The 16,584-nt window shown below is 43.6% G+C and overlaps 2 protein-coding genes across 6 annotated transcripts in view; one reads left to right on the forward strand and one right to left on the reverse strand.

The window, feature by feature from the left end:
• The window catches only part of EVI2A (ecotropic viral integration site 2A), a 242,082-nt gene that overhangs the window by 138,911 nt on the left and 86,587 nt on the right, over positions 1-16,584 (reverse strand). The window contains exon 3 of one of the 3 annotated variants that reach the window (XR_014002590.1): positions 7,839-7,869. The exons of the other annotated variants lie outside the window; for them this stretch is intronic. The gene's annotated coding sequence lies outside the window, so the exon portion shown is untranslated. Of the gene's footprint in view, positions 1-7,838; positions 7,870-16,584 lie in introns of those variants that run through there. 3 annotated transcript variants of the gene reach the window in all.
• Positions 1-16,584, forward strand: part of NF1 (neurofibromin 1) — a 162,526-nt gene that overhangs the window by 10,000 nt on the left and 135,942 nt on the right. For all 3 annotated transcript variants that reach the window (XM_081172818.1, XM_081172819.1, XM_081172820.1), the window contains exons 3-11: positions 738-821; positions 2,946-3,136; positions 6,154-6,260; positions 8,537-8,604; positions 9,240-9,315; positions 10,576-10,733; positions 11,837-12,010; positions 13,181-13,303; positions 14,235-14,309. In XM_081172818.1, coding sequence (XP_081028944.1) covers positions 738-821; positions 2,946-3,136; positions 6,154-6,260; positions 8,537-8,604; positions 9,240-9,315; positions 10,576-10,733; positions 11,837-12,010; positions 13,181-13,303; positions 14,235-14,309 — 1,056 coding nt within the window. The remainder of the gene's footprint in view (positions 1-737; positions 822-2,945; positions 3,137-6,153; positions 6,261-8,536; positions 8,605-9,239; positions 9,316-10,575; positions 10,734-11,836; positions 12,011-13,180; positions 13,304-14,234; positions 14,310-16,584) is intronic.

Below are 16,584 nucleotides of genomic sequence, written 5' to 3' on the forward strand. Positions count from 1 at the left end.
CCCCGCCTACAATATTTTTTGCTAATCACATCTCTCCTGATTTTTTTGTCAATTATATTTGCCGACTTGGTGCAGATTTTTATATTCTAGTACAGGTAGTGACCATTTTGGGTTGGGGTTCTGTTCCTCGCCCCTGCATGTGCACCCTGTCCCCCACATTCTGCCCTCTTCTGGGTCCAAAATCACCCACGTGTCAGTGGCCACACATCAATTGGACACACACAAAGCGGTCGCTGTCTGAGTACAAATACTATTTGTCAATTTTGTGGTTGTATTTTCTGATTCTAAGTTTGCAACTGTCCAGCGACCTTGGTTGATGGGTGGTATAGAAATGTCTCGATTGAATAAATTAACCTCAAGGGCTCCAGATCTTGCTGAAGTTCTCAAGAAACAAAATAATTTACTGGTCTCCTGATGCTCATCTGGGAAGTATTGGATTGCATCCAGCTAATTTATTCTCGGAGTAGGCCCCCTGAAATTTATAGGCCAACGTTAGTCATGCACATTAATTTAAATGGGTCTACTCTGAGTAGGACTAACATTGAATGCAACCTGTTGGGTGGTTTTCAGCTAAGTTTTACTCAGAGTAGACCCACTGAATTCAATGGCCATGACTAAGTTAATTTCAGTGGGTCTACTTAGCTGAATACCACCCACTGTGTGGGATGATGGGAAGCAAATCCATTTTTGTAATGAGAACTTAATTGGTTTCCTGTGTTCTACCTCCCCCACCCCAGAGAATATTTGGAGAAGCTGCTGAAAAGAATTTGTATCTTTCTCAGCTGATTATATTGGATACACTGGAAAAATGTCTTGCTGGGGTGAGTAGCCTGCTTAACATTAGTTGCCTTTGCAAATTCTACATAGACAATCTAACTGTGAAGATGTGTGAAATGTCTGTCTTCTGAAATAGTCATGTCCTTGATGATAATATGTCAGATTTGTAGAAAGTCACTCCCCTGTTATGCTTGAGAGGTTGCCTCCAAATGCACTTGAACTATGGTGTGTGTTAACTTCTTTACGTGTGGATCTACATACCAAATGAATTTAATAAAAATAATATAGAAGTGACTTCCAGGCAATCAGGGATTTTTTGTAAACGGACAGTTTCAAACTGTTGCAGTGCTACAAACAACTGTCTAGAAAATGTAGACAAGTGGGCTAATAGCATTTTTGTGGCAGCAATTTGCAGGGTAGAGAGCCAAGTCTGCAGCTGATTGCTGATATTTGTTTGCCTTTTTGCTGAATGCATCAGGAAATGGATGCAACTTTCTTTGTAACTAATTCCTGTATGCATGTGCTTTTTTTAATGTGACTAATTCTGGAAAGGAAAATAATATTGGAATTGAAAAGCAAACTTAAAGATTTTGGTATCTTTGGCTCTAAATATTGCATCAAAAAAGGGTGTTGATGCAGCTTGATATGCGAAAAAGAAAAAAGAAGGAACTTTTGTGTTTACTTGTGGCTCAGCCAGTGCAAAGAGATAAGACTTTTTCCACTTTAAAAGTTAATTTTTTTAAACATAAGTCCACCTGAGCTCTCCTGTGGTTTTCTTTCAATTTGGCTTAGTTTTGTACACAGATAAATTGAGCTTACTCTCTGGCTGCTAAAGATGACTTTTGCAGGTGCTTCCTAGTTTACATTAGTTAACTTTGTCTAAACTTCCAGTGGGAATGCAGTACTGAGGTTTCCAGAAAAGTGATCCTATTTTCACTTAACTTTGTTCCTGGAGTCTCTCTGCTTTTTCCCTCTTTTGCAGCCTTGGGAATGCAGTTAGTGGTTTAGCCCTTTCTGCAAAGCTGTAAAGCCAAACTTGGGCTCTGGTGAAATCTAAGAGTCTTTGTTTATTCCTGAGGGTTTCCTTCACACAGTTCCAAGCTTACTGTAATGAGATCAGCTGTAAGCTGCTTGTGATTCCCCATACTGGTTTTAAAAGATCGCTTTCCAAGCCATTGCAGATGGAATAGTTCATGGCTTGTCATTTGACACCTGTGTAAACATACTTGCAGACAATCTATAAATGTAGTCATGAGACCCGCAGCATGTTCCTATCCTTCTCTGAGCAGCAGAGCATTGGATCGAGCACGCAACTCCCCTTCTCTGGACCGTGTGCAAGGCTCACCCATTAGGCAAGGTGATCCCTTTGCCTCAGGTAGTGGATCGGTCTCGTGTGCCCTCCTTCCCACTGCCCCCCTCTATAGCCTCTGCTGGCGTGCAGAGGCTGTCTGGGTCAATGGCTATGACTGTTGCAGAGGTACTTGTTAAGGACCGTTCAGGCCACTTGCCTGTGCCTCCATCTGAAGAAGGGTCCTTGCTCACAGCAAGGTGTGATGGGCAAGATGGAGCTGCAGGACATCTATTTAAAATTGCATAGTTTTACGACAGGGGAAAAAAATAAAGCCACTAAACAATAACAAAGTACAGTTAAAATCGATAGAAAACGTTAAACTATGGAGCTAAAATCACTTTAAAAGTCTTTAGCTTGGCATCTCAACTAAGATATAGGGGTGCTACCACTGAAAAGACCCTTTTCCTGGTTGCTCCCCACCGTTAATTGCTGATAGGCGGAAAAGGGTTTCTGATGCAGATTTTGAGACACAGGCAGGTTCAAAAGGAGAAAGGCGGCCAAGGAAAAGGATAGAGAGCTGCTTCTGCAGGGACATAACAAAAGGATAGCAGCAACCTTTTCCCCAGCCACATTAAGGGCTCCTCAAGGGTCATTATAACACCCTGCTGTAAGTTATTGTGACAGATGTGGCTGGTTCATGTGCAGCATTTTCCCACAGCCTGGCGAGATGTGTCTCATGAGTTCAAACACACACATCTTGTTTACAAAATGCTGTGATAGCTTGGGAGTGGAGCAGATTTCCTGGGTTACTAACAATGGGGGAAGAGAACTGTGAAAACGCTTCAGGCAGGCAGTCACTTACAAACTGTCCTCCTAGCAACCAAAGGACACTATGAGGCTCGATGAGACGATGCTGGTCAAGCAGTTGTTGCCGGAGATCTGTCACTTTATCCACACCTACCGCGAAGGGAATCAACACGCAGCAGAGCTTCGCAATTCTGCCTCTGGAGTTCTCTTTTCTCTCAGCTGCAACAATTTCAACGCCGTCTTCAGCCGCATCTCCACCAGGTGAGTGAGTGAAAGATGCTACTTTCCCCATCGTTCCTGGAAGGCCCATTTAATAAATAATAATTTTATTATTTACTGTATACCCCACCCATCTGGCTGGGTTTCCCCGGCCACTCCCCATTTAAAAGATTGTTAAATATTTCTGACCCCAGTCAGCCTCTATCATGTATAAATGTCAATACATCTCAAGGAAGGTTAAAATCAGTGTGGTTGATTGAGCTTCTGAGTGTCGAAGTCTCTTCTGACCTAGTATAGTCTATTTCTACACCTTCCTTCTGCTTGTGGGCTGTTGGGTCATCTCTTTGAACGCAGGTGTATGTTAATACAGTGGTACCTCAAGTTACAAATGCCTCAGGTTACAAACGCTTCAGGTTACAAACTCCGCTAACCTGGAAGAGTTACCTCAAGTTGAGAACCTTGCCCCAGGATGAGAAAGGAAATTGTGTGCCGGCAGCACAGCGGCAGCAAGAGGCCCCATTAGCGAAAGCACGCCTCTAGTTAAGAACAGTTTCAGGTTAAGAACAGACCTACGGAACGAATTAAGTTTGTAACGAGAGGTACCACTGTAATTTTGATTCATTTAGAAGGCTCTGCATCAAGTCAGACCTAAAGAATTGGAAACCTAACAAGCTGAAGATGGATATTTCATTAGTCGTCTTCTTTCTTTGGCGATCACTCATAGCCGAGTAAGATTGTCTTCCATAAACACAGTTTTAACAATGAGTCCGTAAGTGACTGTGGAGGCCAATTCTGGATCCACATGTCCTTCCACAGTGGGGACTTTGGTTTCCGGATGGGAGTTGATCACGGTATGGATTTGTCAACCGTGCCTTCCTCTTAGCAGGTTTCTCCCTTGCATCTTGAGCACGAGTGTCTTCAAAGCCCATAACACCTTTGGTAAAGGCTGTTCTCCAACTGGAGCGCTTGCGGGCCAGTGTTTCCCAATTGTTGGCGTTTATACAACATTTTAAAAAAATTGCCTTGAGACTGTCTTTAAACCTCTTTTGTTGACCACCAGCATTACGCTTTCCATTTTTAAGTTTGGAATAGAGTAGTTGCTTTGGAAGATGATCATCAGGCATCCGCACTACATGACCAGTCCAACGAAGTTGATGTTGAAGAACCATTGCTTCAACACTGGTGATCTTTGCTTCTTCCAGTTCACTGGTATTAGTTCTCCTATCTTCCCAAGTGATGTAATGTTTCATAGGGGGACAAATTAGAGCTCTGTGGTAGCATGGTTCAAGCCCTGACATAAGATAATTTTCCTGCTCAAGACCCTCAAGAACTGCTGCCGCTCAGAGGAGACAATGCTGGTCTAATTGGGCAAATCATTTAAGGTATAAGGCAGCTTCCTGTGTTCCCCTATGTGAATTTTGGATCCAGAAGTGGAGAGCATAGGAGCAACATCAGCATCTAGTGAACAGGTAGAAAGTCCTGCAGTTAAAGGGTACCTCAACTAAATTTTAAGGGCCTTTTCATAACCTCTGTTCCAAGGAGTTGTTCTTGGCAGCCAGCTCTGGAGGATGTGGGTTTTCTCTTTTTTGCTAAATGGCTTGATGGAGAGTAGTTCCATACAGAACGGGAGACACTGCATTTCCTTTATGGGGAATAGTCAGAAACAATTAAATAAAAACCTCTCCTTGAACTAACTTCTGAGTGTTGTTTGGTCTCATATTTCCTGTTCTTGGCTGCATGGACCTGGGAGGGGACCATGAAAGAGAGAAATCGTTTCAAATGATGTTCTTGCTCAGAAATTAATTTAAACATTTGGCCATTCATTGCTTGTCCCCATGGGTTATTTTGCCGGGGGGGGGGTGTTCAGTGGTGCAGGCTTAGCGTTGTGGGTCCTGTGACCCATGCTTTTGAATTCCTGGCACATTCCCATGTCATGCCAGAGTTAAGTCTTTCTCCACATAGATGAAATGAAGAGCTCCCTTGCTGGTTGGCGCTGGAAGTTACGTATCATGTCGCGCACACACATCTGTAGATTTAAGACCAAGCAAAGCAGTTTCTCAGCTTGCGCTCAACACATGATTTAGATATTAGTTGCATGTGGGCCAGAGTGCTGAATCACCAAGTGTGTGGTGTGGGTGGGAGAAGAATCTGTGAGATGCACTTAAGACTTCACGGCTAATTGAATTCATTAGGGTCAAGGCAAAAGAGGGCAGTGAGGCGCCATGGGGTTGGTTTGTTTTTTGTCAGAATGGGCTGTGAAGCTGCGAATAACTTCACATTCAGCTCAGATCTATGCTTATGTGAAGTCCTCTAGCATATTGAGGTGGACTTCAAATGCACGTGGACATGTGGCCCCTCAGGCTCATGCATTAAAAAATTAGTAACACAATTTGGTAAATTAATAACATGATTTGGTGATTAGCTAGCACAGACTTGCCTATTCTGCTTTTGTCCCCTGGCCTCATAAAATGAAAGCCTGTTTCAGGCACTTAATGCACTGGTGATTTTTATGCATGGCCAAGGGGGAGTGGGTATGTGCTCCCACATGTTTAATGTTAGATGTAAACCCTATCTGTGGAGACCTATCTTGCATGATTTCTGCACCTTAAGAAGGGGGCAAGGGAGGCGACAGGAATCTGGATTTAAGTGTGTAGGCAGCACCTTCCTCACATCATGCAATATCCGAGGTGATATGGTCTTAACCTGACCATGTCAATGTCAAAAGGGGGGGAAAATCAAAATAGTTCTGTGGAATCCCCGTACTTTCAACATGGTTTTATTTCTTGTGGGCCGCTCTGAGAACTCTGCTCTCAGGTAAACTATAAATCCTATCACACAGCTAAGGAAATAAAATTAATGGTCAGTGTGGAAATTGAATGAAAAGGAAGTGTTGGCAAGTTCTGAATCTTTAAAATCCAAAGCATGGCTGTGTCGCCTTTGTGCATTTGACCAATTCTGGTTGTCCTAAACATCTGAGTGCATTATCATTTCACATTGTCCCCTCTCCCTTCATTATGTCAAAAGTCCATCCATTTTGAGAAGCTGCTTGTTTTTTGCAGATTACAGGAATTGACTGTGTGCTCTGAAGACAATGCTGATGTTCATGACATTGAACTCTTACAGTACATCAGTGTCGACTGTGCTAAACTAAAGCGTATACTGCAAGGTAAGTGGGTCTTGCTCCTATGTATATACCCTTAAGGACAGGGTGCTACAGTTCCTCCTATTGATCTAGCTCAGTGATGGCCAAACCTGGCCCTCCAGCTGTTTTAGGACTACAGTTCCCATCATCCCTGACCACTGGTCCTGTTAGCTAGGGATGATGGGAGTTGTAGTCCAAAAACAGCTGGAGGGCCAAGTTTGGGAAACACTGATCTAGCTTGACTAATAATTGCCTGTGCATAAGCATTGTGTAGATGTTGTTTGTGGTTTGTTGAAATATGAGCTGTGCCAAAGCACCAAGGCAATTTACAATTAAAATATTAACACAAACAAATGGTGTGAAATATTCTCAGGCCTGTTTCAGCAGCTGTTGGTACTATCACCTTTGCTTTAGTCACCCTGGCTTCTGCCTTCCTTCAGGTCACACAGTTTTTAGTTTCTATTACCTGGGGGTGGGGATGTTTGTTGTATGCTATTTTTGTATTGCTTTTCTATTATTTGTTTGTTTTATTTTTATTTGACAGAATTCATATGCCACTTGATTTGTAAGAAAACCTCTAAGTGGTTTGCAGAAACCTAAAAGCGGTTTACAAATAATCTTTGCTAGCCTCCCTATAGCTGCTGCTTGCACATGAGGGAGAAAAATTGCAGGTAACTATGATACCTGCAAATTTGTCTGTGCTGGGTAGGTAGTGGTTTTGAGGATGCATCAAGAATATGGCACAAAGGCAAGTGTCATGATTCCAGTAAAATCTGCATTCTCTCTCTCTTTTGCCACCTCCTGGCTCCTCATGATTTCAGTTTTTACTTTTTCAGTCAGTTTGGCCCTGATTTTTACTTTTGAAATTTGATGAGTATGTTAGTAGTATTACTCTCCTGTTAACAGCTGGCTGGAGTTGGGGAGATTCTTGGACTGAGATGAAAAAGAAGTCTACTCCCGGCTGAGGTGCAGTTCAGAAGTTTCCTGGCTGCTGCTTTTGTTATTAAAGTTTATTACTTTTTTTCCACCCCACCTTTTCATTTTTAGTGCTCAAGGTGGCTTGCAGCAAATTAAAACATCAATAAAATAAAATAAATCTCAAACACAGAGGAATAAAACAGCGGATAAAACCCATGTTTAAGGAAATTAAAAACTAGCTGATTTCAAGGACCTCATGTTTGCAAACGAACAAACAAAACACCCACGATCTTCACATAGAGATGGAAGGCCATCATTACAAGTGGGAGGAGGAGAGAGGGTCTCGCAACAATACCAGTTCCATAACTGAGGCACCACCACAACACCCCCCCACCCCACTCAAATACATTTCAGATATTGGAGGGATGTGAAGGAGTCTATCCAGGAGATCTTAATGTACAAACATTGACCCCACCACCACAATGGGCTCCATAAGAATAGTCAAGTACAGTGGTACCTCTGGCTACGTACTTAATTCGTTCCAGAGGTCCGTTCTTAACTGAAACTGCTCTTAACCTGAAGCACTACTTTAAATAATGGGGCCTCCCTCTGCCGCCGCACCACTGGAGTACGATTTCTGTTCTCATCCTGAAGCAAAGTTCATAACCTGAGGTACTATGGGTTAGCGGAGTCTGTAACCTGAAGCATATGTAACCTGAAGCGTATGTAACCCAAGGTACCACTATACTGTAATTTCTTTCAGTAGTTCAAGATACTGATTCGAAGCAGTGTTAGAAACTGGGATACAAAAGCTAGGAGCCAAATAGTTCCTGGAACCTGGGTTGTGGGCGCCAAAACAGAATGTCTAGTCGCCATTTGAGGGGGGGGAGGGGGTCAGCAACACTTTTTATTTATTATTTTGATAAGCATGAACGAATACACAATACACATTGTTAATATCACATTTTAACAGAAATTGTTAATACATGTTTAACTTGGTGCGTACAATAAAAATATTTGTACCGTACTTCAGTTTTCAAAACATGCTACTCTTTATTGTTAAACACCTTAACGTATTGTCTATCCATAATATATACTTCAAGGCTTCTAAGCACATACATTTCAGTAATCCTTGAGTGTCAGCCAGGTGCAAAATATTACACCTAGACCTTTTGAGGTGCTCGCAAATGGAGAATCTTTAGGTGCAAAATGTGCCCGGTGCTCTGCTAATTCCGAACCCTGATTGGAAGAATAAAAATAATGGGCCATGATGCAGCATTTGCTACTTGGGTGGCTGTTTAGGTGATTCTCAAGACAGTTTTCGTAGCATTATTGTCATCTTGCACATTGTACAAATAGATTTTTTTTTCTTGTTTTCACAGAAACGGCCTTTAAATTTAAAGCCCTCAAGAAAGTAGCACAACTGGCAGTTATCAACAGTCTTGAAAAGGCAAGTTTCCTCCTGGCTTGTAAGTCTTCAGAAGCTGCAAGAGTGTAGGTGTCTGCTCATAGGTTGTTGTGGGTTTTTGTGGTACTGGAGTGCATACCCAGTACTCTTTCTGCTGGAAGGAGAGAGCCAAAATCAGGCCATGCAAAACTATCGAAAAACCTTCGCTTTTTGTTTCTCAGAAGAGCATCCCCGCAGCTGGATCACACTAAGGACTCTCCTAGTCTGTTTTCCTCTTTGTCAGCAATAACCATCCAAATACCTCTTCAGGGAAGCCCACAAGGAGGGCATGGACATAATAGTCTTCTCCTGGTATTATTCCCTAAGCAACTGGTATTCAGAAGCATAGAGTCTCTTATCTTGGAGTTAGCATACAGCCATTGTGGCTAGTAGGTATTGATAGCCATATTCCCCATGAATTTTGTCCACAGCTCAGTTTCAGAGCATCTGCTTTGCATACAGGAACACTCCCCAGCATCTCCAGGTAGGGCCACACAAGACCATGTGGTTTGTAGCGAGTGAAGTGGCTCTGAGAGCTTTGCCAGATAAAACTGGAAAGGTGACGACTGTATCACTCATCACCATTGCTCCTGAACAAAATAAATTCCTTGAACTAACTGTGCTTTTATATTCCACAGGCATTTTGGAACTGGGTGGAAAACTATCCGGATGAGTTTACTAAGCTGTACCAGACACCGCAGACAGATCTGGCGGGTAAGGCATCAACAGAAGTTGGATTGTATACCTTATAAACTGGTGTGGGGTCTCTCCAGTTAACCACTATTTGCCTCAACTGTTGCCTGATTTCAGAGGTCACCCACTTCAGTACGGAGGAGAAGTTGCACTCCTCCTTTTTCCACTCCAGCAGATTGAGGGCAGGTTTATATTGCTGGCAAACTTCAGTGGTCGACTTATTTCCTGCAAAATCCCATTGGGTCCTAGGGTTCTTCCTGTAGCAGAAAATGTCTGTATATGCAGAAAGCTAATATATGAAAGGGAATAGGAATTCTTGATATGTAGCTTGATATTCGGGGAGTTCCTTATGAGGAGAGCATTCAAGTGTGCTTTTGTGATCTGAAGCTTGAAATGTCCAAGGAGAGTTGTACCATGTGTTTGGTTAAATATCTAGCCTGCCCGTGATAGAACATGGTCAGATACTCGTTTCTGTATTAAAAACATTGCTGAAATGAAATCCTACATTTGACAATGAATAAGCACATAAGAAGAGCCTCCTGGGTCAGGCAAATGGCCCACCTAGACCAGCACAGTGGCCAGGTGCCTGTGGGAAACCTTTCAAGCAGGACCTGAGCGCCACAACCCTGTCCCCACTTGCATTTCCCAGCTACAGTGGTACCTCAGGTTAAGAACTTAATTCGTCCGGAGGACTGTTCTTAACCTGAAACCGTTCTTAACCTGAGGTACCACTTTAGCTAATGGGGCCTCCTGCTGTTGCCACGCCGCCAGAGCACAATTTCTGTTCTCATCCTGAGGTAAAGTTTTTAATCCAAGGTACTACTTCCGGGTTAGCGGAGTCTGTAACCCGAAGTGTCTGTAACCCGAGGTACCACTGTACAGTGGTACCTCGGGTTACATACGCTTCAGGTTACAGACTCCGCTAACCCAAAAATAGTGATTCAGGTTAAGAACTTTGCTTCTGGATAAGAACAGAAATCGTGCTCCGGCGGCACTTCAGCAGTAGGAGGCCCCATTAGCTAAAGTGGTGCTTCAGTTAAGAACAGTTTCAGGTTAAGAACGGACCTCCGGAACGAATTAAGTACTTAACCCGAGGTACCACTGTACTGGTATTGAGAAGCATACTGCCTCCAACTTGGGGTGTTTTCCCTTTCAACAGCAGTGTTATCGCAGTGCTATGAAATACCATTCCTGTGGTAAACGTGGGAGGTATTTCAGCTTTTGCACCTCACCCTACCCGGAAGTAACTGCATGTGTTGTCTCCTCCTCCCTCTGTTGCAGATTGCGCAGAGAAGCTGTTTGATTTGGTGGATGGATTTGCCGAAAGCACAAAACGCAAGGCGGCTGTTTGGCCCTTGCAAATAATCCTCCTCGTCCTGTGTCCAGAAATCATCCAAAACATTAACAAGGATGGGGTGGAGGAGAACAAAATAAACAAGGTAAAGGGAGCTGCAATACCATCTCTGGCTGGTGCCAGTCCGGCTTTCATATATGCATATAGATGATTTAAAAACAAATAAATAAGCAAGCATGTTGATTAAGAGGCTGGACTGGAACTTCTCTTTCTCTCTCATTACATGCAAAGAATTTGCATATGATTCTTCCTTGAATCTAAGAGCTTGAATACTTAAAAGCCTTTTGCTTCATTATTCTCCCTTTTTTAGTTTTCCTGCAACTAGGAAAAATATCCTACTTTGCTGATCTAGTACTGGTGTCTTAGAGACCCCAGTTGAGTCACGGTTTTTAAAATCTAATGAGATGCTTTAAAATCTTTGCTGGGACTGCTGTCTTTTCCTAATGGAAGGAGTGCTCCCCGAAAGAAGAAAATTTCCTAGCGCATAGCAAAGTAGCACATGGGAGAGAATGCTAGGCTAGAAACCTTTGCTCTGACATTCTAGTTTTCTGTGTGCAGGGAACATTATCCATGAAGGGGCATTCTGCCCTCTCAGCCTTCTGAAGCGGGTAAAGTCCAGACACAGATTGACTGTCTTGGTGAGAACTAGGTTGGAGACAGTGGCGTCAGTTTTGTGTGTGCTTAATTTTTTTTTGTTAAGGATTATTCCTTCTAGTACTGTGGCATAATAATATAAAGATGGTTCTAGGCATTGGTTATGGTCTTAATATGATAAAGCACAGACTACACAAAAGCTAATGCTGGTTCTCATCATATTCATTTATATGCTGCTTTCCCACATAATACCCGAAGTGGCTGACAAAACCTACAAGCAAATCAACATGCAAGTGCAACAGAAGCAACAATCATTTCACAATGTAATATGCAAATCCACATTAGCAACCAGCATAGGAAAAGTGTTTTAGGTGCCTTCCGCAGCAGGAACAGCCTTTGCAGGAAGGAGTCAGCCAAGGCCCTGGTCTCTGAGGCCAGGTGGAAGGAAGCCAGACAGAGAAGCAGGAACTGACTCTTGCAGTACTGTCCTCAAGGCAGATCAGTGTCTGATCTGGAATTTGAGCCTTGGTATCTCAGGATGGAGTTATAAGTTCTTTTCTCTTTCTGACCGATGTTGTGTTTTGAATCCTACAGAAGCTATTTTTGGACAACCTCAGGAAGGCACTTTCAGGCCACAGTGGAAGCAGACAGTTGACAGAAAGTGCTGCCATTGCTTGCGTTAAGTTGTGCAAAGCATCGACCTACATCAGCTGGGAAGACAACTCTGTCATTTTCCTTCTAGTTCAATCCATGGTGGTAGATCTGAAGGTAAAAAGATTTTGTAGTGCTGTGCGTGTGTGTATTTCAGCTTAGGATTTTGAACTGTTAAGTGAAACTTTCATGGCTCATCGTTGCAAAGAGTGGTTAAGAGAAGCTTCGCCATGGCTTTGTGTGAGGTCTGAATTCACAACTCCTATTTAACAGAAACTGTTTCCCCTCCCGGGGCTGCTGCACCTGGAAATGGAAGTGAGCTTGAAGCTGTGGGAAGAGATGGAAGCAGAGCCATAGTTTACTTATTGGACACCTAGAAACTCAAACCATGGTGTGGGTTCTAAATTAGAGTTGGCACAAACTGTTGCTTGATGTGATGACAGAATTGAGCTACAGTTTGATTGGTCAGGGTGTGCTATTTTGTGCATATACAGGATTTTTGTAAAATAATATCTAGGCAAAGAATTCTGCCCTACTGATAAAATCAAAAGTTGGTTGGGGGGGACTGAGAGTTGGCCATAGACTGAAACTCTCACTTTAGAGCAGGCTTGACCAAACTCTTCCAGCTACATAAACATCTCTTTCGCTGGACACCATGTGTATGGCGGTGTAGGGGAGATAATGGGTGGTATTCAACTAAATTTTACTCACAATAAACATATTGAAATTAGTGAACGTGTCTAAGTTACATAGAATAGTTTCAAAGGATCTCTTCTGAGTGAAACCTAGTTGAATGCCATCCAATAACACTTGGAGGCCTCCTGTGTCTTTTACCAGATGGAGAAAGCTGCATAGAAATCCTTAAGAATCTTGGTTGCTTAACAGTGACAACTGAGACTTATGACAGGGCCCTCCAGATGTTGGGATAATGGGAGTTGGAGTCCCACAACATCTGGAGGGCCACAAGTTCCCTATTTCTGGCTCAAGCCACTCAGTGGCATCAGTTGATGTCTGCTTCAAAGAGCAGACCCATTGACTTGACTTCCTTGGCCAATGTACACCTCTCTCCGTTGCAAGGCATGCTTTTTTCATTAGCATAAATAAAAGGTTCACTAGTTCCCAAAAGCTTCCTGTTCCTGTTCTTATTGGTGGACAAAAATACTTCCTCAAACAGCCACTTAATCCTTTAGAAAAGATGGGCTACTTTGCTCTTCTCATTCTCTGAAGAGTAGCCCCGAGGCACGTGCCGACCAAAATAACCGCGGCACATGTTTGTTGGTTTTTCAGAACCTGCTCTTCAATCCTAGCAAGCCGTTCTCAAGAGGCAACCAGAATGCGGACATAGACCTCATGATTGACTGCTTAGTGTCTTGCTTCCGCATCAACCCACACAATAACCAGCACTTCAAGGTGAGGCTTGTGGCTCTGCAGGCACATGCTCTCTAGCCTGAGGCTATTTTTGAGCCGCTGGATATGAAGGATGGATGGGTCAGCAGCGGTTGGGGAGTCATGAATAATAGAGAATTCTGTTTCTCAGCAATTACAGTTTGAGTGTTTTCTAGAAATCTATTTTTAGGTAGCTAGCTTTCAGGATACCTTTCCTGCTGCTCTTTAGTGACTTTGAAGTTTTGAATTGACTGAAGAAGCCCTAGTAATCTTTTATTTTCTTTGGACCCAGTCCACCAAGAACCCCTCCCTTGAAAACCCAACAACGTGGGACCACTGTGAGACCATGCTAACTGAAAGGCTGCCTGCCTCCTTATAGACCTATAAGATCACTTAGAACATCTGGGGAGACTCTACTAGTAGTCCCATGCCTTTCAGAGTATCTATCATTGGGTGGTGACCCCAAAGCCGGCATTTTCTGCTGTTGCTCCTGTACTGTGGAATGCCATTCCCTCTGCTATATACAAAGCAGCCACCACCAGTTGCTTCAGGCGTTCTGTGAAGATATATCTTTTTGTTCAGATTTTTCCTAGCCTGTAAGGTTTGACCCCGCTTTACATGTTTGAATCCTCCATATTTCTGTTTCTATTTGTTTCCATACATTTTCATGGGTTTTTATATTGTTTTGTTGGATTTAGGTTGGGTTTTTTTTCAGTTATACGTTTTGTTTTCACATGACTTAGATTTTTTTAAAATCTTAAGTAGTTTAATTTTTCTTTTAACTAAATAAATAGGTTGCACGGGGAAAGGTGTTCACTTCATTCCTGCAGAAAAGTGTCCTTTAACAAGTCCTGCTCATTTCGATGGCGCTTGTGCTGCAGAGTTTTGTAACCCTTTGACTTCCAGGTTTGTTGCAGAAGGAAACCTTATAAATGTTTCCCTTTCTCTTTTCTAGACTTGCCTGGCACAGAATTCCCCGTCAACATTTCATTATGTGCTGGTAAATTCACTCCACCGTATAATCACAAATGTAAGTTATTGAGTTATCAAAAAGACTTGGTAATTTGTTCAGAAATGGTAATGATTTGATTAGAAGTGGAGAAGGAGAATGGGACTGGGGGAAGGTGGAGAGCTTACCTCTTGAAGTCACGTGGGCAATTGCATTTCAAGGGTGGAGTATCCCCGAAACCAGCAGAGGCTTTCTAGACATCAGAATCCCATTTCTAATGCCCATCTATTGATACGTTGGCATTCCATCAGCAACTGTAGATGCCAAATGTACATGATAAGTAGTATCATTGAAAATTGTAAACTGTATATAATAACTTGGGAAAGCCACTGTCCCTTCGCTAGCCTGCCTCACAGGGTTGTTATGTGGATAAAATGGGAAGTGAGCGAATCGCGTCTGCCACCGCGAGTTCCTTGGAGGGAAGGTGGGATAGAAAAGTAATAATATAAATAAATAGTAGACACTTAGCATGGATGGGAAGGTTAGGATTTGGCCCTGAAATTGCATGCTTCCTTCCTTCAGATGTGCAGACACCTCCAATGTTCTTTATCTTGATTTCACATTTATGTCTGCATGGATATAAACCGGTTAAGGCAAGTCAGGTGAGGGCCTGACATTTCAAGCTAGCTTCAGAATTAGAGTTTCAAATCCTCCTTCAAAGAAGTCTTCCTGGTTTTCATTAGCCATCTTTAACACCCATGCAGACGCAATGGCAAAACGACGGTCAAGCGATTTGGGGAGAATTTGCCCGAGAGGGAAGGGCTTAGAGAAGGCTGCATGCAATTCCTGCGGTTTGTTCCCGGTCCCTTAGCCGTAGCTGAGAATTGACTAGCATTATGTCCACTGTCTTTTACTAGGCCTCCCTCCACAGCAGCAAGAATGTCTTCCAGATGTTTTATATGGGATTACCACCTGGAAGGGTGCTGCATTGCTCAGCACCACTGATTCATCCCCACTGGGAAGGAGGGCGGCAAGGATTCCTATTAGCTACTTCTAGAAACAGCATGAAAACAAAAACTTAACAACTGGAGACAATTGCTACCAAAGCTGTGTTTCTTTAAGCTGCCAATCCGATCAGGGCTTCTTTCCTACTGAAATTGGAAGTGCCCTTCTGCAGGAGACTTTTGCTCATGGTTATTAACGGCCGTTGGCTCCCCACTCCTCCATTTTTCTGAGTTCTGAGAGGCAAACAAAAGCTTTAGGTTCAGCTCTCCGCTCAGCCATGAAAGCCTGCTGGGTGACTGTGGGCCAGTCACTACTTCACAGCCTAACCTACCTCACAGGGTGGTTGTGAGTGTCTGGAGGCGGTTGGAGGATGGATGGCGGCTAACAGATTGAGGTTGAATCCTGACAAGACAGAAGTACTGTTTTTGGGGGACAGGAGGCGGGCAGGTGTGGAGGATTCCCTGGTCCTGAATGGGGTAACTGTGCCCCTGAAGGACCAGGTGCGCAGCCTGGGAGTCATTTTGGACTCACAGCTGTCCATGGAGGCACAGGTCAAATCTGTGTCCAGGGCAGCTGTTTACCAGCTCCATCTGGTACGTAGGCTGAGACCCTATCTGCCTGCGGACTGTCTCGCCAGAGTGGTGCATGCTCTGGTTATCTCCCGCTTGGACTACTGCAATGCGCTCTACGTGGGGCTACCTTTGAAGGTGACGCGGAAACTACAACTAATCCAGAATGCGGCAGCTAGACTGGTGACTGGGAGCGGCCGCCGAGACCATATAACACCGGTCTTGAAAGACCTGCATTGGCTCCCAGTACGTTTCCGAGCACAATTCAAAGTGTTGGTGCTGACCTTTAAAGCCCTAAACGGCCTCGGTCCAGTATACCTGAAGGAGCGTCTCCACCCCCATCAGTCTGCCCGGACGCTGAGGTCCAGCGCCGAGGGCCTTCTGGCGGTTCCCTCACTGCGAGAAGCAAAGCTACAGGGAACCAGGCAGAGGGCCTTCTCGGTAGTGGCGCCCGCCCTGTGGAACGCCCTTCCAGCAGATGTCAAAGCGATAAACAACTACCTGACATTCAGGAGACATCTTAAGGCAGCCCTGTTCAGGGAAGTTTTTAACGTGTGACATTTTACTGTATTTTTGGTTTTTATGGAAGCCACCCAGAGTGGCTGGGGAGGCCCAGCCAGATGGGCGGGGTATAAATAATAAATTATTATTATTATTATTATTATTATTGTGAGGATAAAATGGAGACGGGCAGAAAAGTGTGCACCCCCTAGAGCTTCCTTGAGAAAAAGTGGGGTGTAAATGTAATAGTAACATAAAGAAGAAAATGGGGATCTTCCCTG

Source organism: Podarcis bocagei, assembly GCF_964188305.1.
Source record: "Podarcis bocagei genome assembly, chromosome: 15".
Classification (NCBI taxonomy): domain Eukaryota; kingdom Metazoa; phylum Chordata; class Lepidosauria; order Squamata; family Lacertidae; genus Podarcis; species Podarcis bocagei.